General features: G+C 40.4%; 1 protein-coding gene across 1 annotated transcript in view; it reads left to right on the top strand.

Moving 5' to 3' along the window:
* LOC136872322 (integrin alpha-PS3) overlaps positions 1–26,298 on the top strand; it is a 238,851-nt gene that overhangs the window by 54,761 nt on the left and 157,792 nt on the right. The window contains exons 4-5 of the mRNA XM_067146136.2: positions 2,137–2,322; positions 12,050–12,235. Of these exons, the coding sequence (XP_067002237.2) occupies positions 2,137–2,322; positions 12,050–12,235 (372 nt within the window). The remainder of the gene's footprint in view (positions 1–2,136; positions 2,323–12,049; positions 12,236–26,298) is intronic.

Genomic DNA, 26,298 nt, shown 5'->3' with positions numbered 1-26,298 from the left:
GCTGCACCTGCGTAGCAGCAGGTTTTTACCACCTGCTCCCACCATTGTTCAGTTGAGCATCGTGTGTGTGCCGTGTAAGACTTGTTTGACACAGTGCGTGTTTAGTGCGTTGGTTCTTAACTGCAAACGGGAACATGAACGACCAAAGGATCAATACACAGTTTTGTTTTTGCTTGGCAAGACACCGAAAGAAACGCATGCGATGCTGGTACGTGTTTATGAAGATCAATCACTGTCCTTGAAGTGTGTGTACGAGTGGTTCGCCCGTTTTCGAGGAGGCCGGGAAAGTGTTTCTGAGAAACTCCGTAGCGGAAGACCGGCGACCGCCGTCAGTGACGAAAACATTGAGAAGGTGAGGACATTAATTACGAACGACCGGCGATTATCTATGCGCATGATAGCGGATGAACTGCAGATTAACCGTGAATCCGTGCGACAAATCGTTACCCAGAAGTTAGGGAAGAGGAAAACGTGTTCTCGTCTTGTGCCGCATCACTTGACTGACGATCAGTAGCAGGCACATTTAGAGCCTTCACAGGATTTTGTCGAAACGGCGGATGCGACACCAAATTTCTTGAACTTGTATCGTCACTTAGGATGAAACCTGGTGTCTCAGGTACGACCCTACGAAACGGCAAAGCATGGAATGGCGTTCACCGGGATCCCCTCGTTGGAAAAGGGTCAGGGCCGAAAAGTCACGCATCAAAATGATGCTCATCACTTTTTACGATAGTCAAGGCATTATCCACAAGGAATTTCTACCTGAGGGAACGACGTTGAATGCAGCACGGTACATTGACATTTTACCTGTTTCATGAAACGTCTATGCAGGGTTCGACCCCAGTACGCACAACAAGGTTCATGGTTTTTTGTCCATGACAACGCTCGCCCACACACAGCCAATATCGTCAAACAGTTCAGGGAAAAAATTGGGGGTGGGGGGCGGTGCAACTTGAACATCCCCCATACTCGCCCGATCTCAATCCTCTAGACTTCTTCCTATTCCCACGACTCAAACTCGCTTTGAAAGGAAAGAGATTTGACGATATTCCTGATATCCAACGAAACGTGACGATACTTTTGAACACCATCCCAAAGGAAGCCTTCTTGCCAAGTTTCCAGGACATGTATCGCCGATCTCAGCAGTGCATAGTTATGGGAGGGGACTATTTCGAAGGACAGTAAGGTCACTGTCGTGCATTGTTCACTTATGCTGATAGTACAGGACTATTCACGGAACTGTATTGACACAGGCTGTATATAAAGATGTAGTCTTGGAAGATGGAGTTGAGTTACTAGCGAGACTTGTAGTGAAAGTTGTTAGCCGAGTGGGTGAACATGTGATTTTATTGGCAATCGGTTCATATGCTAATGTAGCAGTCTTCTTCCTAAAAGGGTTTTGTTCAAAGTGGTGGTTTATTGATGTGTGTGTATGTGTATATAATTTGTAAATAAAACAGTGTGCACAATTGACAGCATCGCGTATGTGCGTCTTTGTGGTTACAACACTGTTGCGGATATTTATTTTGATCATCCCGGGTTACTCATATTCTTCCCAGATGTGGCGGTGGTGTTCAGACCTAGCCGATAGAATTCCGTATTATACAGGGTGGTCGGAATAAACGTGAACCGGGCATGTTCTTGTTAGAGGGTGGTCATACCGATAATTCAATATCTCGCGCCGTTGTCATTTCATTAGTTGCTTTACTCGCCTATCAGGTCGCTTTGCTAGGCGGTGTTGCTATATTTGAACGTGGCTTAAGACTGGCTTAAAAGTACCAATCGAAGAAAAAATCTGACGAGATCGCACCATAGTAAGTACGACACCGGCTGAAACCCACGGTGCGTTTGTGTTTGATGCTGATTTCTCGACGTGGATCTCAAGACGGTCTTAAGTCACGATCAGATTTAGCAACATCGCCACACTAGGCCGATTTGAATTCGCCATCGAAGCGATTTCATTGGCTAACTTCAGAAGCTAATTAAATGAGAACGGCGCGAGATAACGAGTTATTTTTTTCAAATTACATATCAGTATGACCAACCCTCTAACGCTCATATACCCGCTTCACGTTGTTTCCGAACATCCTGTAGATATTTATGTTTATCAGTTCTGTTTGCTCGTCTTCTCCACAGACGTTGCAGTGGGAGCCCCGTATGAGTCGGGTGGTCGAGGAGCGGTGTACCTGTACCACGGCAGCGAACAGGGTATCAACCCACGTTACAAACAGCGACTGACAGCTGCGACCTCATCATTCCCACTCAGAGGTTTCGGAATGAGCATCTCTAGAGGGCTGGATGTGGATGGTAACTCCTACAATGGTAAGTACTGCTGCACCAAGCGTCTGTAATTTACCATCTGGGCACTGTACACGAATTTTTCAGTTATACTCTCATATCTTTCAAAAATTAATATTAATTGTCCTCTGACTTAATGACCATACAGCCAACTAACAGTGAGTTTCTCTCAACGGTTGGCCGGCACGTGCGCCCAGCTTATCTGCCTCCAGTTGACTCATCACTTCCCGTTACACACCGCAGCGACAGCACGGAAATGCCCGCACTTCGCTGTTCAAGTCCGTGCTTAAAACGTGCATTAAATGTTGATGTGTCACTTCAACTGTTCCCAAGTTGTGAAGTGTTACTTCGGGGTATAATTCTTATAATCCCTCCACATGGAAAGTACCATATTTAAGAACGATAATTATGTGGAAGCAGAGTCTTGCAGGGAAGTCATTAGGCAATTTTCAGGTGTACGCCCTCCACATAGAGTGACCGTGCGGAAACTCGCAAAGGAGTTGAGGGGAACGGGTTCTTTACTCGATAAGAAGCGAAGTGCTTAAAAAACGTGTACCGTACTTAATGACGGAACGGTAAATAAAATTGCAGAAAGATTAGAACATACGCCTACAAAATCCCTAACGCGACTTGGACCAGAAGCCGGGCTTTCGAAGAGCTCAGCATGGGGGCTACGAAAATGTTAAAATAGCCTCAATTACGGAAGACGAACTGATGTCTGTGAATCGGAGTTCCCCCAAGACGATGCCAAAAATGTGTGGATGCAGCAAGAAAACATTTCCAACATCTCCTGTCATAAGGTACGAGCTCATTTTCTTAAATTCATAGTTACTAATTTCCTTAATTATTCTTATTTTCTTAATTATTATTTTTTTAAATTTCAGTTGTTATCTCGTGTCATGCACGGATAAAGTGAGCGAAGTGCTGTCCCTGTTGCTACGCCACGGAGCGGGGAGTGATGAGTCAACGGGAGGCAGACAAGCTGGGCGCACCTGCCGGCCAACCGATGGGAGAAACTCACTGTAGATATGCTTTTTTTCGGGGATTACTTCTATGATATCAACCGTAGTAATTATAAACAAAAATGGGCTCTAATTGTGTAGTTCTTCGAAATAACATTTCTTTTCTTTTTGTTTTACGTCGCACCGACACAGATAGGTCTTACGGCGACTGTGGGATAGGAAAGGGCTAGGAGTGGGAAGGAAGCGACCCTGGCCTTAATTAAGGTACAGCCCCAGCATTTGCCTGGTGTGAAAATGGGAAACCACGGAAAACCATTTTCAGGGTTCCCATTTTCAGGGCTGCCGACAGTGGAGTTCGAACCTACTATCTCCCGAATACTGGAGCAACATAATTTTAATGGCCTATAAAAACAACCCACCTACTGTCATTTCTCAACCGACGCAGTGCTTTTGGATCTGTCACTTGGCACAAGCGAGAGTAAAGTGTAGCTTCCACCGAAGTCTCAGTCTTATCCGTGGCTGTGACAATATGGAAGCTGCTGGGGTGTGGGTAGTGCTGCCTAACGACATTCAGAGCACGTCCATTGTGTTTGATTGCTATGAAAAGTGTTGCTTATAGGATCAGTCGTGCTGCAATAGCACTTTCGGGTCCAGTGAGGAAAGCAATGGCAAACTACTTCACTCCTCATCTTGCCTAGTACACCTTATTTAGGCTTCATCATCGGTTTTTGCGGTTTACCCGTAATCGCATAACCTTTGCTGATGCTATTTTAGGATCCAACCAGCCTTTGGGCTAACAGAGACATATTTTTATCTTTTTTTACAATGGTCTTTACATCGCACCGACACGGATAGGTCTTATGGCAACGACGGGATAGGAAAGGCCTAGGAAGGAAGCGGCTGAGGTCTTAAAAAAGGTACATCCCCATTATTTGCCTGGTGTGAAAACGGAAAACCGTGGAAAACCATCTTCAGGGCTGCCGAGAGTGAGGTTTGAACTCATTATCTCCCGGATGCAAGCTCACAGCTGCACGCCCCTAGCCGCACGGCCAACTCACCCGGTACCGACATAAGTCTGACGTATTTGAGCACCTTCAAATACACCGGCCTGAGCCAGGATCGAGCCTGCCAAGTCGGAGTCAGAAGGCCAGTGCCTCAACCGTCTGAGCCACTCAGTCCGGCGCTTAGCTTTCTTACTGTCAGCTAATTTTTATGACAGATACTTAACAAAGCGTAGCGCACGTAGGTTATTATCGAACATAAAGTTCAAGCATAGTACGAGTCGCGCTAATCCAAACATAAACAATCCAAAACTCGATTGACCCCAAGTAAAATTGTTGAAGTGCCAAACTCGTACGAATATTATTCATATTTATATTATTCGTGTATGAAAGCAATATAAAGTAGAGTCGCACTCTATATTGCGATAACACTTTCAGGCAGAAATCGAAGTGAAATACAGTGACAAAGTCAATTGTCTTCATACTGTTTGGTTACACACAAACTGATAAAACACAACGCTCCACAAACATTAGTAAGTAGTTCTCTTTTCAAAGTCAGTTATTGCTGTATGGTTATCTAATGTCAATAATCATAGCTGCAACGCAATGCTAGATTTCGGAAGAAAATTCTGATAATCCGAAAATATGTAAATCCATACTGGACCGGGTCCGAGTTAGTTCAGATTAGTGGGGTCTACATTACTTCTAATGCACGCAGTTCGAATTGCAACTAGTAACTAGAAAATTTGTATTGACTGTGGAACAGACCCTACGTCCGATTTCCTGTCAGAAATTCGAAAAATTTTACAAACGAGACTTCCACTTCCGGAGGTCCACAACTGCACATGGCCCTGAGGTTAATTCAGGCTTCATCAAAAATGAGTACGGTACCAGGTTAATTCCTGGGGAGGGGAAAAGGCAGTCTGGCATAGAGCTAACCAGTCAACCCCTCCAAGAGATTTAATGGCCCGTACACAGACGACTTTGATTTGCTTTGCTTTGGAACGGCCACTTATTATGGAGGACAAAGCAGAGCAAAGTTCCAATAAGAGAGTTTAAAGGTGGGCAGTAAGGAAATTTAGCCAAGTCTGTGATTCTCAGACTTTCCAGATGTTTCCCCCTATGGATGCGCGCGGTAGAATAACATCCACGATATCACCTGCCTATCGTGAGAGGCGACTAAAAGGGACACCCAGGGGCTCAAGCAGGGAGGTTTGGCGACCACGGTTCACCTACCTGAGCCCTGGAATTGTTTATACTTAATTGTGCCAGGCTCCTCACTTTTATCCATCCTCTCCGACCTTCCTTGGTCAACTCTTGTTCTTTTCTGACCCCGGCCCCGACTGTATTAGGTGTGCGAGGCCCAAGAAGTCTTTAATTTTCACGCCTTTTTTAACCGTTGAAGACATTTCTTAGCAGACACAGTACCAAGAAAAACGTAAAACTAAGCAATTTCCACAATTGTGCCAAAAGTTGGAGAGCTAAAGGGCCCGGAAATGTCTTGGATAGCTCTATCAAACTAACAATACAAATTTCCACATTCACTTCCGGCCTAAATGCAGTTCCGGAAATCAGCCCAAAATCGCTTGTTTCTTTACTCGGCTTCTTTATTTGTGCAAATCATAGCCAAATTAACTTATTTGTTCCTTGGTTCAATACCCTCAGGGTTTTGTTTCGAGTTTTTGAAAAATATCCACACCGAATGTAGTTATAAGGGCCTAAGTGAAACTCTGCATTGACTCACATTAGCCCTCGTAGTTGTAGAAAAAGGCAAACTGCTAATCTAATCGACCGGATAACGGTGACTAAGAAAAGGATTGTAACATTTAGGAATAAATCAAGAATATATTCTCATACATTATTATATTTTATTTACCTAAAATTCGTAGCTCATATCTCCAGGATGTTTTTAACATTGAGTTGCCTGCGTGAAGGGCTAGAACTGGACTTTTTGGCCCTTCCCTTTCTTTTGCATTGTTGGATGCGCTTGAGAACGGTTGGCTGTTGAGAGAGCTCTTGCATTATTGTAGTGATAAAGTAGTGAAAACCTATTGAAATAGCTTAATTTTGTGTATATCTGATTCATTTAGTGCTGTTTATATAGTGGTGTTTAGTGCTTGTTGGTAGAAATTGGGAGTAGTGATATTTATTTAAATTTTGTAACAAGTAATTCAGTTGGTCATCAGTAAATTACGTTTTCTACGTTAAGTAGGCTAGCTAGGTGTACCTTGTTTCGAATTTAGGTTTAGGAAATACTTTAGGTAATAATATTAACTTTAAAAATATTTGTAAATAACTGTAGGTTCGTTGGTTATACTTACAAAGGCAGATTATCATAAGAAATAGTACCGTAACTTCTGCAGCAACTTCTCCGGTTTTTCGTATAGATATCCGTTCAGACTATCGCGAAGGTAATAATTTACTACATTAAAAAACACGATACGCCTGTAAACTTCCATTTAAAAAGAAGTTAAAGAGATTACACGGTATAGTTAACAGTCGTTGTATTGTTATTGATTATTGTCGCTCCTCATATTGAAATATTTCATTGTTGGCTACGGTCGTGAACAAAGGGTGTAGTGTAGTCAAGTAAATATAAATAAAAATCAGCTGACCTTGTATTCCATTCATTTGTACTTCTGAGTAGGTAGTTAAAGTATCCGTAATTTATATTTCGCTCCCTCGATCTTTCAGTATTTATGAGCGGTTAGCTAATAATAATAAAGTTCATATATCCCAGTAATTGCAGTTCAAGTCCCTGGAGTAGTAGTAGTTTTGATAAAAATATTTGAGAAATTACTGTAGACAACCTCGTATTTTTCAGTAGGCCTAATTAAGAACACTTTTATTCTCCGTCCCGTGGAGTAGGGAAAATAATAGTAATCCACCAGCTGTAATAATCACATAACCACATTTCAGTAGAATTGTAGTGAAGATAAGATATAATGTATTAGATAGTATCTTGCCAGTTATATTCGTGTTTTTCTTCGTGTACGGCAATCCTTTCGATACTTAAGCATTTAACCAAACGCAGTGTAGTGTAGTGTAGATACATTGTAGTATAGATACAGTACATTTAGATAGTGCCGTATCCTGCCTGCTATATTCGTGTGTTATTTTTCGTGTGTATCTATTAGACCGTACTACTAATAATAATTTGTCTAAGCATTTAGCTTCCTTGGTAATCTTTGAGTACAGTAGTTCTTGCAAATTTCATTTCTGTTGTGCTTAGTTTAGTGACATACGGTTCGGTACAGGTATCGTAATTAGGATACGTCTGAAAGTAGTTTAAAATTACTGTAGTGTACTGTACAGTAGTATACGAGTAATATCCTATTAGAATTTAGTGTGATTATTTTATTATTGTAAAATATTTGTGTAGTACTGGTGAAGTAGAGGTATCCGTAGAAACTCTTACTAAAATACTGTTGTTGTAATTAGAATAGGCTAAATTGCAGTTTAGAATTGTGTAGTTCTTGTGTAGGCTATTACTTTCGATATTCAGTAATTAACAGCAGTTTTTATCCTGTCAGGGGTTGTAGGATAAAAAAATAAATCACGACTAAGTAATATTGTAGTGTAGTCGTATATTAATTACCACTGTTGTGTACTATCCCAGACAATATATCCCTCCGTTCATTTATTATTTGCAAATAAGTTAGTTTATTTTTAATTTCATTTTTTTTTCCCCGTAAAGAATGGCTAAGGAGCGCGAGTGTACTTACTGTGGGTGTAGCGAGGCATTGAGGGGTATGAGGGAGGAGTTGGAAAGTTTGAGGGAGATAATTAGGATTCTCACAGAAGACAGGAAGGAAGATAGGACTCCCTCAAACAATGTACAGGTTACAGTAGGTGTACAAGAGGAAGGGGAAGGAAAGGGAGGAGTTGTAGAAGACAGGTGGTCTAATGTTCTAAGGGGAAGGAGATTGCAGGCTAAGGGCTCTATTCAGGACAGGTGTCTGTGCGAAATCGGTACGAGTCACTCCAGGTAGAACAACAGAGGGAAGATGAGGGACAGGGAACTGTTGGTGAGATGTGTGGAAGTAGGAGGAAGGGAAAAGGTAGGAAAGGAAAACGTAGAGTAGAGGATAGGAAAAGACAGGTGGAACAGGGTCATGGGAAGGAGAAAAGGGAGGAGGAAGTAGCTTCTGCAGCTATCAGGAAAGATAGGGCTGACCAGGAGGGGAGGGGATCAAATGAGGTGGGTAGGGTTGAGGCTCTGGTCATGGGGGATTCCATCGTTAGACACGTGGGGAAAGTGTGTGGAGGAAAGGGTACCAGGGTAGAGCGTTATCCAGGAATTAGGTTGAGGCAGATGTTGAGGAAAGTAGAAGAGAGGGAGGAGGGGAAGGAGAAGGTGGTAGTGTTTCACGTTGGTACCAACAACGTAAGGCAAGCTGATATAAGTACCAACATAGTTGGAGATGTGTGGGATCTGGTAAATGCAGCACGGGTGAAGTTTAAGAAAGCGGAGATTGTTATTAGTGGAATACTGTGTAGAAGGGATACTGACTGGATGGTGATTGGGGATTTAAATGAGACTATGGAGTGGGTATGTGGGAAACTGGGAGTGAAATTTCTAGATCCTAATGGGTGGGTAGGAGATAGGGATCTGCGCTCAGATGGCCTTCATTTAAACCGCAGTGGTACGTATAAGTTAGGAAATTTGTTTGGAAGGGTAATAGGGAGGTACATTCAGGGAAACGGGATGGACTAGGGAGCGGTGATAAGGGAACAGGGAACTGGAAATCAAGTAGGGATGACATAAAATTGTTAGTGTTGAACTGTAGAAGTATTGTAAGGAAAGGAATAGAATTAAGTAATTTAATAGATATATATTTACCAGATATTGTAATAGGAGTTGAATCATGGCTGAGAAATGATATAATGGATGCAGAAATTTTCTCACGGCACTGGAGTGTGTATCGTAGAGATAGGATAGGAAGGGTGGGAGGGGGAGTGTTCATTCTGGTGAAAGAAGAATTTGTAAGCTACGAAAAAGTTAAAGATGAGACATAAAATTCTAGGTGTAAGGCTAATTTCTAAAGATAATAGGCAACTTGATATATTTGGAGTGTACAGATCGGGAAAGGGTAGCACTGACGCGGATTCGGAATTATTTGATAGGATAGTCAGCTATGTGGGAAACGACATGGAAAGAAATGTGATTGTAGCGGGAGATCTGAATTTGCCAGATGTCAATTGGGAAGGAAACGCGAACGACAGGAAGCATGACCAACAAATGGCAAATAAGTTAATATGGGAAGGACAGCTGATTCAGAAAGTGATGGAACCAACCAGAGGGGAAAATATCCTGGATGTCGTGCTGATAAAACCAGATGAGCTCTATAGGGAAACTGGAGTAATAGATGGTATTAGTGATCATGAAGCTGTTTTTGTGGTAGTTAAAAATAAATGTGATAGAAAGGAAGGTCTTAAAAGTAGGACTGTTAGGCAGTACCATATGGCTGATAAAGCAGGCATGAGGGAGTTTCCAAAAAGTAATTATGGTCGGTGGAAAACGGTAAATGAAAATGTAAACAGACTCTGGGATGGGTTTGAAGAAATTGTTGAGGAATGCGAAAACAGGTTTGTACCATTAAGGGTGGTAAGGAATGGTAAAGACCCACCTTATTATAATAGAGAAATAAAGAGACTAAGAAGGAGGTGCAGACTGGAAAGAAATAGAGTTAGAAATGGATGAGGAAGTAAGGAGAAATTGAAGGAACTTACTAGAAAACTGAATCTAGCAAAGAAGGCAGCTGAGGATAACATGATGGCAAGCATAATTGGCAGTCATACGAATTTTAGTGAAAAATGGAAGGGTATGTATAGGTATTTAAAGGCAGAAACAGGTTCCAAGAAGGACATTCCAGGAATAATTAATGAACAAGGGGAGTGTGTATGTGAGGGTCTTCAAAAGGCAGAAGTATTCAGTCAGCAGTATGTAAAGATTGTTGGTTGCAAGGAAAATGTCGATATAGAGGAGGAGACTAAGGCCAAAGAAGTAATAAAATTTGCATATGATAACAATGACATTTACAATAAGATACAAAAGTTGAAAACTAGAAAAGCGGCTGGAATTGATCAGATTTCTGGGGATATACTAAAGACAATGGGTTGGGATATAGTACCATATCTGAAGTACTTATTTGATTATTGTTTGGTCGGAGGAGCTATACCAGATGAATGGAGAGTTGCTATAGTAGCCCCTGTGTATAAAGGAAAGGGTGATAGACATAACGCTGAAAATTACAGGCCAGTTTGACATGCATTGTATGTAAGCTATGGGAAGGCATTCTTTCTGATTATATTAGACATGTTTGCGAAATTAATAACTGGTTCGATAAAAGGCAATTCGGTTTTAGGAAAGGTTATTCCACTGAAGCTCAACTTGTAAGATTCCAGCAAGATATAGCAGATATCTTGGATTCTGGAGGTCAAATGGACTGTATCGCGATTGACCTGTATAAAGCATTTGATAGGGTGGATCATGGGAGACTACTGGCAAAAATGAGTGCAATTGGACTAGATAAAAGAGTGACTGAATGGGTTACTATATTTCTAGAAAATAGATCTCAGAGAATTAGGGTAGGTGAAGCTTTATCTGACCCTGTAATAATTAAGAGGGGAATTCCTCAAGGCAGTATTATCGGACCTTTATGTTTTCTTATATATATATAAGTGATATGAGTAAAGGAGCGGAATCGGAGGTAAGGCTTTTTGCGGATGATGTTATTCTCTATAGAGTGATAAATAAGTTACAAGATTGTGAGCAACTGCAGCGTGACCTCGAAAATGTTGTGAGATGGACAGCAGGCAAACGGGGTTAAAAGCCAGGATGTGAGTTTCACAAATAGGAAAAGTCCTCTCAGTTTTAATTACTGCGTTGATGGGGTGAAAGTTCCTTTTGGGGATCATTGTAAGTATCTAGGTGTTAATATAAGGAAAGATCTTCATTGGGGTAATCACATAAATGGGATTGTAAATAAAGGGTACCGATCTCTGCACATGGTTATGAGGGTGTTTAGGGGTTGTAGTAAGGATGTAAAGGAGAGGGCATATAAGTCTCTGGTAAGACCCCAACTAGAGTATGGTTCCAGTGTATGGGACCCTCACCAGGATTACCTGATTCAAGAACTGGAAAAAAATCCAAAGAAAAGCAGCTCGATTTGTTCTGGGTGATTCCCGACAAAAGAGTAGCGTTACAAAAATATTGCAATGTTTGGGTTGGGAAGAATTGAGAGAAAGAAGAAGAGCTGCTTGACTAAGTGGTATGTTCCGAGCTGTCAGCGGAGAGTTGGCGTGGAATGACATTAGTAGACGAATAAGTTTGAATGGCGTTTATAAAAGTAGGAAAGATCACAATATGAAGATAAAGTTGGAATTCAAGAGGACAAACTGGGGCAAATATTCATTTATAGGAAGGGGAGTTAGGGATTGGTATAACTTACCAAGGGAGACGTTCAATAAATTTCCAATTTCTTTGAAATCATTTAGGAAAGGCTAGGAAAGCAACAGATAGGGAATCTGCCACCTGGGCAACTGCCCTAAATGCAGATCAGTATTGATTGATTGATTGATTGATTGATTGATTGATTGATTGATTGATTGATTGATTGATTGATTGATTGATTGATTGATTGATTGATTGATTGATTGATTGCCGATATTTTCATTTTTCGAAATGTTGGACCTCTTCCATTTTCCTTCTGATTAGTGTTAACAGAGTATGGTTGAGAACTTGTATTTCCTCTTAAAACAATAACCACCACCACTGCTTTTCAGATGTTGCTGTCGGAGCTTACGACAGTGCCAATGCCGTTTTGATAAAGAGCTACCCCGTAGTGACAATCCACCCTCGTCTCAGTGCCAGTGTGTCCAAGATCACTCCGACTACCACCTTGTTCACCGTCACTTGCTGCTTGTCATACGAGGAAGCTGGCGCATCCAACATGGAACTTGAGCCGATAGGTGAGTTCAGAGTTCATTATTACACATATGTTTTTAGGAAACATTTGAAATGGTTTCATTAGGTTGAACTCAACACAAAGAAAAAGAGCCCTAAAAGTCGTCTTATTCCGTAACTTTTAACATGGATATGGCGAATAATTTTAACGTGAAAACATTAAAATTCTGAACACTGAGATTTGCCGATGATGCTATTTTACCTGAGTCAGCAGAAGATCTAGAGAAATTGTTGAATGGTATGGCCGAAGGAGTACAAGATGAAAATAATTAAGTCCAAAACAAAATTATCGTACAAAGTCAGGTGATGCAGCTAAAATTAGATTAGGAAATGAAGTCTTAAAGGAAGTAGATGAATATTCTTACTTGGGAAAGGAAATAACTAACGATGGCTGAAGTAACGAGGACATAAAATGCTGGTACAAGCAAGGAAGGCCTTTCTTAAGAAAAGAAATTTGCTCACTTCGCTAGCGGCTTTTTTGCTAGTGGCTTTACGTCGCACCGACACAGATAGGTCTTATGGCGACGATGGGATAGGAAAGAGCTAGGAGTTGGAAGGAAGCGGCCGTGGCCTTAATTAAGGTACAGCACCAACATTTGCCCTGTGTGAAAATGGGAAACCACAGAAAACCATATTCAGGGCTGCCGACAGTGGGATTCGAACCCACTATCTCCTGGATGCAAGCACACAGCAGCGCGCTCCTAACCGCACTGCCAACTAGCCCGGTTTTGCTCACTTTGAACAATTATATAGGAATTAGAAAGATGTTTTTGAAGGCTTTCGCTTGGAGCGTGGCATTGTATGTAAGTGAAACATGGACGATAACTGGCTCAGAAAGAAAGAGAATAGAATCTTTCGAAATGATGTGTTGATGTGTTACATTAGAATGTTGAAGGTTAGATGGATAGATTGAATCACGAAGAAATAGATAATGTATCGAATTGGTGAGAGAAGATCTAGCAAAATTTGACGAGAAGAAGAGATAGAATGACTGGTCACGTCTCAAGACACACAGTACTCGTTCAGTTGGTTTTGGTTGAAAGTATATGTGGTAAGAATGATAGGGATAGATGAATGTATGAATATGCCAAGCGGATAGAGCAGATGTAGAATGCAGTAATTACGTAGAAATGAAAATGTTTAGCACAGGGCAGGCTGGCATGGAGAGCTCCATGAAACCAGTCTATGGACTGATGACTCAAACAACAATATTTTTGGGATGTTTTGGGGGTCTGTCTGAAAATAGTGTAAGCAATTTAGCGTGACAAAAATCGACCGTCGTAAACAGACAACGAGTGTACGCCACATGGATGGAAGAACGATGCCGTTTTGATGGGCGGAAAGACGTGTTTTTAGAAGATGTTGATGTTGGACCTACAGAGAAAGGCTGCAAACAAAGCGATGGCGAATAATGTTAACGGGAAAACATTAATTAATAGTCTCAACACTGAGGAGGGAAGAGAACATTATTTATTGTGCATAAAATCATACCCCCTGGACCAACAGCAGGTCCTATTTCTCATACATAATACGTACCACGAGAATATATATGACGTAGAAATGACATGACATGGGAATGTTGTGTACTGGATCAGCTGCCATATTGTTGGACGTAGATATTGTGACATGGCATGGAAATGTTGTGTACTGGATCAGCTGCCATATTGTTGGATGTAGATATTGTGACGTGGCATGGGAATGTTGTGTACTGGATCAGTTGCCATATTGTTGGATGTAGATATTGTGACATGGCATGGGAATGTTGTGTACTGGATCAGCTGCCATGTTGTTTGACGTAGATCTTGTGACATGGCATGGGAATGGTGTGTACTGGATCAGCTGCCATATTGGACGCAGATCTTGTGACATGGCATGGGAATGGTGTGTATTGGATCAGCTGCCATATTGTTGGACGTAGATCTTGTGACGTGGCATGGGAGTGTTCTGTAATGGATCAGCTGCCATATTGTTGGACGTAGATCTTGTGACGTGGCATGGGAATGGTGTGTACTGGATCAGCTGTCATATTGTTGGACGTAGAACTTGTGACGTGGCATGGGAATGGTGTGTACTAGAATAGCTACCATGTTGTTGGACGTAGATCATGATGCTACACATTTATTTCGATTTATCGGAACTCTTTATCTCCCCTGTAGGTTGAGTGAAATGATACATTATATGTGCCCCTTACATGTCGTAAGAGGCTACTAAGAGGGGAACAACCAAATAATGTATACTAGTTCTCTCGTCTTCTCAACCCAAAAACTTATTCGTGATTCTATGCTTTTCCGTGTAGTGGAGAAATATTATCTTTTATTTCCAGTTTATCTGGGGTCGCCATTAATGTGCATAAAGCCCTGTTTCATGGCCGGATGTCCTTCCTTATGTGCAAGGAAGTATATACTATCGCACGTCTCTGTGGTGTGTGTATGAAAACTGTGTATGTTCTTTTTGACATGAATATGTCTTACGGATAGGGAGTCATAAAAAAATTTGGTTACGCGACAAAATGTGACGGAAGTGATGTCACATTAGTCGTAACGTAGGCCTTGGTCGACAAAATGCTGCGGCTGTGGATTTGTATAAATAGCACATAAATAGAGTGTGTTAAAATATAAAGTGTACCGTCAGTGACGCCACATTAGTCGTTAACGTAGGCCTTGGTCGGCAAAATGCTGCGGCTGTGGATTTGTGTAAATAAAGTGTGTTGAAATAGAAAGTATACCGTCAGTGACGTCACATTAGTCGTTACCGTAGGTCTTGGTCGGCAAAAATGCTACGGCTACTGTTATCAATATATGAGTTTCATTTATTGAAGGACACATTCCTGATCATTAGCTTCCCGCAAAGGCAAATGTTTCTTTATATATATATATATATATATATATATATATATATATATATATATATATTGCACCCATAAGCGAAGGCCTTAAAAGGGCACAATATATAAAGTACCAAAGTCATGGTCGTGAGTGGTTCATTGTAATTTTTTTACTTTATTTTTGCGGTTTAACGTCGCACTAACATGTCGAAGGTTTTCAGTGAGGTAACAATAGAAGAGAGCTAGGACCGGAACGCTGCGAATATGTCCTTAATTAAGGTACAGCCGCTGCATTTGCCTGGTGTGAAAATAGGAAATCACAGAAAACTATCTTCAAAGCGGTCGACGATAAGATTGCAACCCCCAACCCCCACCCCCCATCTTCTTAATGCAAGCTCACAGGTACGTGACCCGAGCTGCATAGACAACTCGCTCTGTTGAACATGTGTATTAAAACGATGACAAACACCCAGTCCCCGAGCAGATTCTATGTCAGTTGTTTACCTAGTCTTTCCTTAAATGATTTCAAATAACTTAGACATTTCTCACTTTTCCCTTGATAAATTATTCCATTCCCTAATTCCTCGTCTTATAAATGAATATTTTCCCCAATTTGACTTCTTGAATTTCAACTTTGTCTCCATATTATAATCCTTCCTACTTGTAAAAGCTTCACTCAAGCTCATTCCTCTATTAATGCCATCCGCCATATATCCGCTGACAGCTCAGAACATACCGCTTAATGAAGCAGCTCGTCTCATTACTCCAAAGTATTTCCAGCCCAAATTTTGCAACATTTTCGTAACACTTCTCCTTTATCGGAGATCACCCAGAACAAATCGTACTGCTTTCCTTTGCATCTTTTCCAAATCTGGTATCAAGTAATCCTGGTGAGGGTCCCATACACGGGAGCCATACTCTAACTGAGGTCTTACCAGAGACGTATGTGCCCTCTCCTTTACATCTATATATATACAGTATGTACCTATTCTATTCGCACGGGCTGTTTGCTTTAGTACTTCAACGCACGGCAAGAAAATAATAAACTGAAAATGATTTTATTCACTCAAAAAACATTCAACAAAGCCTTCAGAAAACGTATATCTACTGTATCTCTCTGCAATCATGTTAACCAAACATACAGCTTCTAATAAACAAAAGCGCGCCCATAATTTTGTATCATTCCTATTCGTACAAGCAAACTGAACACTTGAAGTAAACAAAAAAATAAAGGGTTCCTGGAACATGTTAGTATCTAGTGGAATGTCTTCACGACTTTTTAATTGCCTGACATCGTCGCAGCATAGAAAACATTAATTTATTGCACATGTCGGGGCTGATTTTCTGCCATTCCTGAAGAATCACACTTTTTAGTTCCTACTTCGTACGCAAACGTTGCCTACGGAGATTCCTCTTCAACGTAGCCCAAAGATGTTCGATGGGATTTTAATCCGGGGACTGGGAAGGTGTTCTAAGCTACTTAGGCATGTTCCAGATCAACCACGTCTTATTATTATCAGCCGTGTGTTTTGGTTCATTATTATGCTGGAATATATAAACAAGTGGCATCCCCATATTTTCGGCTCTCAGCTTCACGTTTGCCCATGGGATTGTATTATAGCGCTCCTTGTTCATTATTCCGTCGATGAAATGTATGTTACGCATACCTCTGGCTGGCATACAGCCCCAAAGCATTACAGACTCACCACCGTATTTTACAGTTGGGAGTGTATTCGCTACATCATTGTCCGTACCAATTTTTCTCCATATTCTGTGGATGCTATCTGACCCAAGAAAGGTTTATTTTTGTCTCATCAGACCAGATAACACCATTCCAGAATTCTTTCTCCTTATTTATATGCTCCTTAGCGAATGTCAGTATAAGCCGTATGCTTTTTATACTTACACATGGCCTTTTCCGAGGGATTTTTCCATAGTACCCATGCCGATACAGGATCCGACGGATGGTGGAGTTGCTGATCTTCTTTCCAGTTCGTTCCTCGATTAGTTGCCTCAATACTGGTGCACATAATTTGGAATCTGACTTAATAAGCCGAACAACAAGCCGTTCTTTCCTTTCAGTTAAACACTTTATCTTGGGTTTCCTTGGCGTGTTCTTAATACTGCCTTTGTATTTAAATATATCAACCACATATTGCACAGTAGAATGTGTTCTATTGACCAGCTGTTCAATCTTTCGTAATGAAAGTCCTTTAAGTGTCAGTTTAAGTATAGTGTTTTTGAGCTCCGTACTTAAACCTGCACACCTACCCATGTACACCACAGATACCCTAGGAAGGAGACTATCGCACTTGACCAGTCGTATGCCGTCACTGAGACTATTCCGTGCATCGCAACCAAACGGTGGGCATCATCATGTCCATGTGTACGAATACAACTGGTACACCCGTTTGTCGATGCCGGCACATTAATATCGAATCTTCTTGCCTGTATGTAAATAAGTATGGTTTTCACTAACGAATTGTCATTGACAAACCATGTTTTTACCCGTAATGTACGTTTTATTTCACTATTTCAATCGTCAATGTGAATATACGAGACTTGATAAGAAATTGAAGCCTGTACGAATAACAGAGACACATACTGTATATTCTGCTCTTTTAAGCCACGACTAGCATCTGGAGGCACGCGACCCTCTCAGGGGTGCTCAGTAAGGGATTGGCATGTTCCATAAGAAAAATGGTGTGGATCAAGGAGATGGGCAGATATTCGTAAATAATGAACCATCGAAATCCAAATAAATGGTGGATGATTTATTCCAAAATAATAATAATTCCTTCCTTCTCAGAATGATGATTATGTGAAAAATTTTAATTTTATATCAACTCTTGCTGTACATCCAAAAATTGAAACAAATGCGATGGTACATGTGAATTCTATTTCATTCTGACAAAATTGTTTTGTCCATGTCACATTTTCTTCCGAATATTACTTTGAATGTTATCTGGTTTTTCTAGAAAATGATGCTCGCACGCATGTCAATTCATGCCGGAAAATCTGGAACAAGATTTTAAATATTAAAGTTACATGAATGAGCAAAAAGAAAATGAAAATACCAAAAAAAAATTTAACAAATTGCTTTTGTCGCTTAATTTCACTTTTTAATTTAATTACTTTCCAATTTAAATCGACTTTTCAATGATTACCTGCTCGGCGTAACATAATACACGTGATATTACGTGGCAAAGTAGGCAAGAAAATGAGAGAAAGAAAAAAAAATTAAATTAAATCCTTAACCATGTGTCTTAATCCTGACACAACGCCGAAATTCGGAACAACGATGGTTACACACATAAATCGATATTGCACAATAAAATCAAATCACACAACCTGTGGAATAACAACATAAAAATGCACGAAATGATCTCCCATTACCATCATCCACCAAGGAAAAACAATTGTAACCAACTACAACTACGAGTATTATTTACAAATATACACCTGTCCACACGTTGTCCATTCATCTCCTGGGAATGGCAGACTCCTGTAAATAATGATCCGCACCTGTAACTAATCCACCTGGTACAAACAATCTAGGTAATGATGACTGAAAAAATATCGCCAATCTGTATCGAACTCAGGACGTTACCAACATTTAGCATATATTGAGGAAGTGAATAGTATTATACAACTTCGATTTAATATTATTGGTGATGACGCTCATCCAGTATGACAAATAACTATCTCATACACTCAATTTTATTTTGAAGGAAGACATGTGGTTTATCTCGTGGTTCAATATTTAATGAAGACACTATCGCCTATAATTCTCTCACAAACAACAACTCGCACATACGTCAAATGACGATAAATTATTCCAAAATCTCCGTTCATCAATGCATGCAACATCGCAAAAATATATTAAATGTGCCTCTATCCATAGAGACGTGAAGATTCGCCTTCGAATAGCACATAAAATCAGCATAATTCATGGCATAATTCACCACATGGCACAATGTGAGAGGTAAAAATAGCGAAAATAACTCGCAACATCCGTTTAAAATATTACGGGAAAATTCACATAAATGAATTGAACCACATATAAATATAATAATTAGACACTATCCTTCCTTAAAAAGTATGAAATTGGATTAAAGAAAGCTATCCGTATCGTTAGCACAGCGTTAATATGTCAGATGAGCCTGTTGCCTCGTGTAAAATATAGCAAACACTATTGGGCAAAATATAAGAGAAATACATTTCGAAGAATGAAAATATCACGCGTACACAATCCTCAATATCATAGTAATCGAATAGAAATGTAAAATTCCTTAAAGGTTAGTAGATGGGTGATATTTAAATCAGATACATGTCCGATGACATAACTATTTGAAACCCGCATGGCCGATGATGTTGACACCCTGCCATCATGCACCTTAAAATCACGTAGTAAGTGAAACTGCAAATCCAACGTCGAATAATGCAAGAAAATAACATGGTAAAGATACTAAAAAGCTACCCAAACTACTGTATAATTAATAATCCCTTCAAGAAGAAAGTTAACTACATATTACAGCTACATAGAAAGATAATACCCAGTATAAATGAAATGTCGACTTAACTTGGATGTCTTGATGACCATGGTGTTCTTCTAGGCAGGATTCAAGGCATTAGGACGCCGTTGGCATCGGTTCTGGGTTTTTAGTGCTGCATCATGATCCAAGCGATGTCTCCAAGGCACACGAACTTCACACTGCAGGCTTCCATTTCCTTGGCCGGTATCGAACTCTTATTACTTGCAGTACACTGAAACTTTCACAAAAATATTAACACAAATGCATCGAACTCGTGGTTTCACAATTAGCAAAGGATGATACGTGCCTTCTTTTCTAACACTATTGACGTCTGTTACGATGTTGAAATGATCTGTTAAAGCTGCGCTGAAATAACACTGCTCCCCTCGTAGAGCGAATAACAGCTGTGTCCAGGCCTGTAGGAGACCTTCCTATGTAGTAACTTCCCGAGCAATCACGTAGCCATCAGAGAACAAAGGCGAAAACAAACGTGAGAGAATGAATGAGAATATTCCAGTACCAGCTCGCCACCTATGTTCCGAGCTCTGACGTCACACCTCATGATTCAATTGACATCCTGAATTCCTCGGCGTTGTAATTGAGATTTCCGTTAATTTCTTGTTAAATAATTAGATAATTAATTCCATAATTAACTTAATTTTCAATTATTACTATTCGTGCCTTCCTGAAGTGTGGTATCACGGTTTTTATTCATACTTGTTGGAGAGTGACAATTAGGATGTCGGATCTGACGTGGTAATATGACGAAAGATGTTAAATGTAATACTTGTCGGGGGTGAAAGGTTCAGCTGTATTAAAAACATTTCTCGTCTTTCACTCCTCAGCAGGTTACACGAAAGATAAACAAAAAAAATCATCCCTTCGCATTTCCCTGTCGACACTCCGCGCGAGACACCTGGGGTACAGTCCGGTCTTATAAAATTCACGGCCGATCACAGTAGACCTAAAATGTCACTATATATATACAGTATATAAGAGTTTTATCTGTACATTGCTCAGAATTTAAAAAGTAAGGCATTTCTGTATCAGTCGTGCCCACAGTAACAAGGAAATGCACTTTTTACTTTTCCGTAATGTCTGTCTGTCTGTCTGTCTGTCTGTCTGTCTGTCTGTCTGTCTGTCTGTCTGTCTGTCTGTCTGTCTGTCTGTCTGTCTGTCTGTCTGTCTGTCTGTCTGTCTGTCTGTCTGTCTGTCTGTCTGTCCACGCATCACGAGAAAACGGTTAAAGATAATTTAATGAAAATCGGTATGCAAATGCGGGCAATAAGTCACTACAATCTAGGCCAAAAATAATTGTATTCACGCTGAGCAAAATGGTATAGGGGAAGGCCTACAATGGAATTCTCAAATATTTATGTTATTAGTGGTCCTATCTTAATGAAAATCGGTATGCAAAGTCGGAGAATAAGTCGCTATAATCTAGGACATATATAATTATACTCACGCTGAATGAAATGGTAGTTTAGGGGTAGGTCTAAAATTGTATTCCCAAATAATTATGTTATTAGTGGTCGTATCGATAAATACTACATAACTAAAGTTATTTAGTATTATATTTCCGATCATCTATGTCTTATACATTGTTACCATGCCGGCTATGATCAGAGATATTGATGAATTTGGATTTTTGTTCCTAATTCCTTATCAGCGTCGACTCACGAGAAAATGGGTAGACAGGATTTAATGAAAATCGATATGTAAAGTCGGACAATAAGGCACTACAGTCTACTCTATAAATCTATATATATAAAATAAGAGTTTTGTCTGTACATTGCTCAGAATTTGAAAAGAATGGTATTTCTGTATCGGTCATGTCCATAGTAACAAGAAAATGTACTTTTTACTTTTCCGTAATGTCTGTCTGTCTGTCTGTCTGTCTGTCTGTCTGTCTGTCTGTCTGTCTGTCTGTCTGTCTGTCTGTCTGTCTGTCTGTCTGTCTGTCTGTCTGTCTGTCTGTCTGTCTGTCTGTCTGTCTGTCTGTACACGTATCACGAGAAAACGGCTGAAGAGAATCTAATGAAAATCGGTATGTAAATTCGAGGGATGAGCCGCTACAATCTAGGCTATAAATCATTTTATTCACGCTGAGTGAAATGGTAGTTTAGGGGAAGGCCTTAAATTTAATTGTCGAATATTTATATTATCAGCGGTCCTGTCGATAAATACTATATAACTAAAGTTATATAGAATTCAATTTCCAATCATTTATGTCTTATATAGTTTTACCGTGCCGGCTCTGATAACACAGATATTAATAAATTTATATTTTTGTTGCTAAGTCCATATTAACGCCGAGCCACGAGAAAATGGGTTAACAGAATTTAATGAAAACCGCTATATAGAGTCGGGGATAAGAAACCACAGTCTAGGCTGTAAATAATTTAATTTTCCCCGAGATGAAATGGTAGCTTAGGGGAAGGCGCCTAAAATTTAATTTTAAATACCGGTACCTATGTTATTGGTGCTATCGAAAAGTACGGTACTACATAACAAAAGTTATAGACAATACAATTTCCGATCATTTATGTTTCATTCAGTTTTACTGTACCGGCTATGATAAGAGTGGTATTTCAGAAGGCCTACAATATCCAAAGTGCTTAACACTGATCAACAATAATAACTTTACATTGACCATTGTTTGCTGTGATGTTCTTCGTTTCTTATGGTGCCGCTCAACTCCGATAGATGGGATTACTACTGCGTACCGAGTATAACAGGCTGACTGAACATCGGCGGGAAATAGCTGGGGAGTTGGAAAACTTTCTCCTTTAGCATGCCATTCCTCTGGTTCATACATTTTCTGATACTACTGGTACGTAACACATTGGTTCATCATAGTATTCGAGCTATTCAATCCCTACTCTGAGGCACTGATTGGAATGAGTAGTGTGCATATTTAACGGAATAATGACAGAGGAGTGTTCATGGCAGTCTGCGACCTGGTTGTTCCAGCTCTGGAACTTCGGACTCTTAGATCGGCACCGTAGTACTGTTCGTTGAAAGTGAGAAAGTGTGCGGTTTTTCATTTGATCGAGTATTTTATATGATAACATTGCTTTCAATCGCTACATTCCTACTGACGTTTTTGTAATGACCTATGTTGAATTCAGTTAGGAAAACCACCAAGTCAGTCTTTCTGAGAATCCCGTAGCGAAGCACGGGTACATCAGCTAGTAATTTTATAAGACGCCCTAAAATATCAGAGTCGAAAGAAAACTAAATGTGAAGGCCTACAATACAGAAAGCTCAAAAAATTGATCAACAATAACATTGCATTGACCATTGTTTTTTGTGATGTGCTTAGTCTTCTGTTGTCACTCATCTCCGATAGATAGGATTACTGTTGCGTACCGAGTACTTTTTTTTTTATTTGCCTTACGTCGCACCGACACAGTTAGGTCTTATGGCGACGATGGGATAGGAAAAGGGCTATCAGTGTTAAGGAAGCGGCCTTGGCTTTAATTAAGGTATAGCCCATTATTTGCCTGGTATGAAAATGGGAATCCACGGAATAACATCTTCAAGGCTGCCGATAGTGGGGTTCGAATCCACTATCTCCCGGATGCAAGCTCACATCTGCGCGCCCCTCACCACACGGCCAACTCGCTCAGTCGTACGAGTGTAACCGTTTACCTAAATAATGGCGGAAAGTAGCTGGGGAGTTAGGTAACTTTCTTCTTTAGCATGCCATTCCTCTGTTTCATAAATAACACACTGGTTCATCATAGCATTCGAGCCATTCAATCCCTATTCTGAGTCACTGATTGGAATGAGATGTGTGCATACTTAACGTAATAATGGCAGAGACGTGTTCGCGACTGTCTGCGGCTTGGTCATTCCAACTGTGGAACTTTGGACTGTTAGACTGGCACTGTAGTACTTTTCGTTAAAAGTGAGAAAATGTGCAGTTTTTCATCTGATCGACTATTTTATATGATAACTTTGCTTTCAATCGCTACATTCCTACTGACGTCTCCTTTACATCCTTACTACAACCCCTAAACACCCTCTGCACATGGTTATGAGGGTGTTTAGGGGTTGTAGTAAGGATGTAAAGGAGAGTGCATATAAGTCTCTGGTAAGACCCCAACTAGAGTATGGTTCCAGTGTATGGGACCCTCACCAGGATTACCTGATTCAAGAACTGGAAAAAATCCAAAGAAAAGCAGCTCGATTTGTTCTGGGTGATTTCCGACAAAAGAGTAGCGTTACAAAAATGTTGCAATGTTTGGGTTGGGAAGAATTGAGAGAAAGAAGAAGAGTTGCTCGACTAAGTGGTATGTTCCGAGCTGTCAGCGGAGAGTGGCGTGGAATGACATTAGTAGACGAATAGGTTTGAATGGCGTTTATAAAAGTAGGAAAGATCACAATATGAAGATAAAGTTGGAATTCAAGAGGACAAACTGGGGCAAATATTCATTTATAGGAAGGGGAGTTAGGGATTGGAATAACTTACCAAGGGAGATGTTCAATAAATTTCCAATTTCTTTGAAATCATTTCGAAAAAGGCTAGGAAAGCAACAGATAGGGAATCTGCCACCTGGGTGACTGCCCTAAATGCAGATCAGTATTGATTGATTGATTGATTGATTGATTGATTGATTGATTGATTGATTGATTGATTGATTGATTGATTGATTGATTGATTGATTGATTGATTGATTGATTGATTGATTGATTGATTGATTGATTGATTGATTGATTGATTGATTGATTGATTGATTGATTGATTGATTGATTGATTGATTGATTGATTGATTGATTGATTGATTGACGTTTCTGTAATGACCTATATTGACTTCAGTTAGGAAATCCACAAAGTCAGTCTTTCTGAGAATCCCGTAGTGAAGCACGGGTACATCAGCTAGTCCTTACTAAAACCCCTGAATACTCTCATAACCCTATGAAGAGATCTCTGTTTACAATCTCGTTAAAGTGATTACATCAGTGAAAATTATTCCTTATACTGTTATAACCCCTATATACTTACAGTGATCCCCGTTAGTTACTATCACCCCATCAACATAGCAATTAAAACTGAGAAGATTTCTCCTGTTCGTGAAACTTACCCCAGCCTGACTTCCCATCCCATTTACCATCATATCATTGTCTGCTGTCTCACAATCATGTAACTTATTTACTACTCTACACAGAATAACGTCATATGCATAAAGCCAAGACCGACTACAATATATCAGACCGTAATATCATAACCAAGATGGTGGACGTCGTGGGCGCAGTAGCTGCCGACTGATGAAGGTTAGGGTAGCACGCAATAACTTCATTTCGACGATAAACCAACTCACGATTTTCGGAGATGTCGGAATTTAGTGCCGCAGGAGTTGTTTTACCTGCCAGTAAATTTACCGATACGAGGCTGACGTATTTGAGCACCTTCAAATACTACTGGACTGAGCGGGGATCAAACCCGCCAAGTTGGGTCAGAAGGCCAGAGCTTCAACCGTCTGAGCCACTCAGCCCGGCGTCACATTAAATTACTTCTGTTGATACCACTGAAAGAGCTACCTACACAATATCTGGTTCAATCCACCAAAAATTACGAAAAGATCACGTACATAGGCCTAGTTTGCAAACGGTGGTAGGTAATTTAAAATGATAAATGTAACATCATAGGGAAAATCACTGTTGCACCGATGAAAACGCTTCGCGAACAGGTACTCATCACATGTAATCAACTAGAATCACGCATATTCTGCTAGAATAGATGGACAGCCCCACAGCAAACGAGAACAACAAGATAATTTAAGGTTCTAAATTCCTCAATTTATTCACTCTCATAAGAACTATGAAACATAACGTGTTGCCTTAGTTTCGAAGTGGTGGACAATTTCTAATGTTCAGCACTCGATAAAAATGAAGTACACCTGAAATGATTACGCCAGCCCAATGAAGAGCCCCGGTGATGTTAAGCCTTCCTTATTGGAAACTCTTAAATCGTATGTTGACATATGATATAGTAGCACTTCCAACCACGGTGGTAAACTTAGAAATGAAGCGTTCAAACACTAAAGATATGATAGGATTTTTCCCATTGAAGAACATGAGTAAAACAACTCTATTGACTCTAAACAATGATGTCTTTAACCTACATGGACGAGCTACAATTTGGTGTAGACTGCTTGATAACAGATATCCACAGCATGAATCGGAAGGTATTGGTACAATAAAACCCCTGAGTTACAAACGAAGCTAATCCCTGCAAGTCCCCCCTGCGGGTGGGGGCGGTAGAATAATACCCACGATATCCCCTGCCTGTCGTAAGAGACGACTAAAAGGGGCCCCAAAGGCTCTGAACTTTGGGGCGTGGGTTGGCGACCACGGGACCCTCAGCTGAGTCCTGGCATTGCTTCCACTTACTTGTGCCAGGCTCCTCACTTTCATCTATCCTATCCGACCTCCCTTGGTCAACACTAGTTCTTTTCAGACCCCGACGCTATTACTTATGGAGACCTAGGGAGTCTTTCATTTTCATGCCCTTCGTGGCCCTTGTCTTCCTTCGGCCGATACCTTCATTTTTCGAAGTGTGGGGCCCCTTCCATTCTTTCTCTCTGATTAGTGTTATATAGACGATGGTTACCTAGTTGTACTTCCTCTTAAAACAATAATCATCACCACCATCCCTGCAAGTCACTATTTCTTCTGTATAACAGTGTACAGTTTGCCCCAT

The sequence above is a fragment of the Anabrus simplex genome, chromosome 4 (assembly GCF_040414725.1).
Source record: "Anabrus simplex isolate iqAnaSimp1 chromosome 4, ASM4041472v1, whole genome shotgun sequence".
Classification (NCBI taxonomy): Eukaryota; Metazoa; Arthropoda; class Insecta; order Orthoptera; family Tettigoniidae; genus Anabrus; species Anabrus simplex.
The sequence above is the reverse complement of the archived record's forward strand: the minus strand, read 5'-3'. Positions and strand labels throughout refer to the sequence as shown.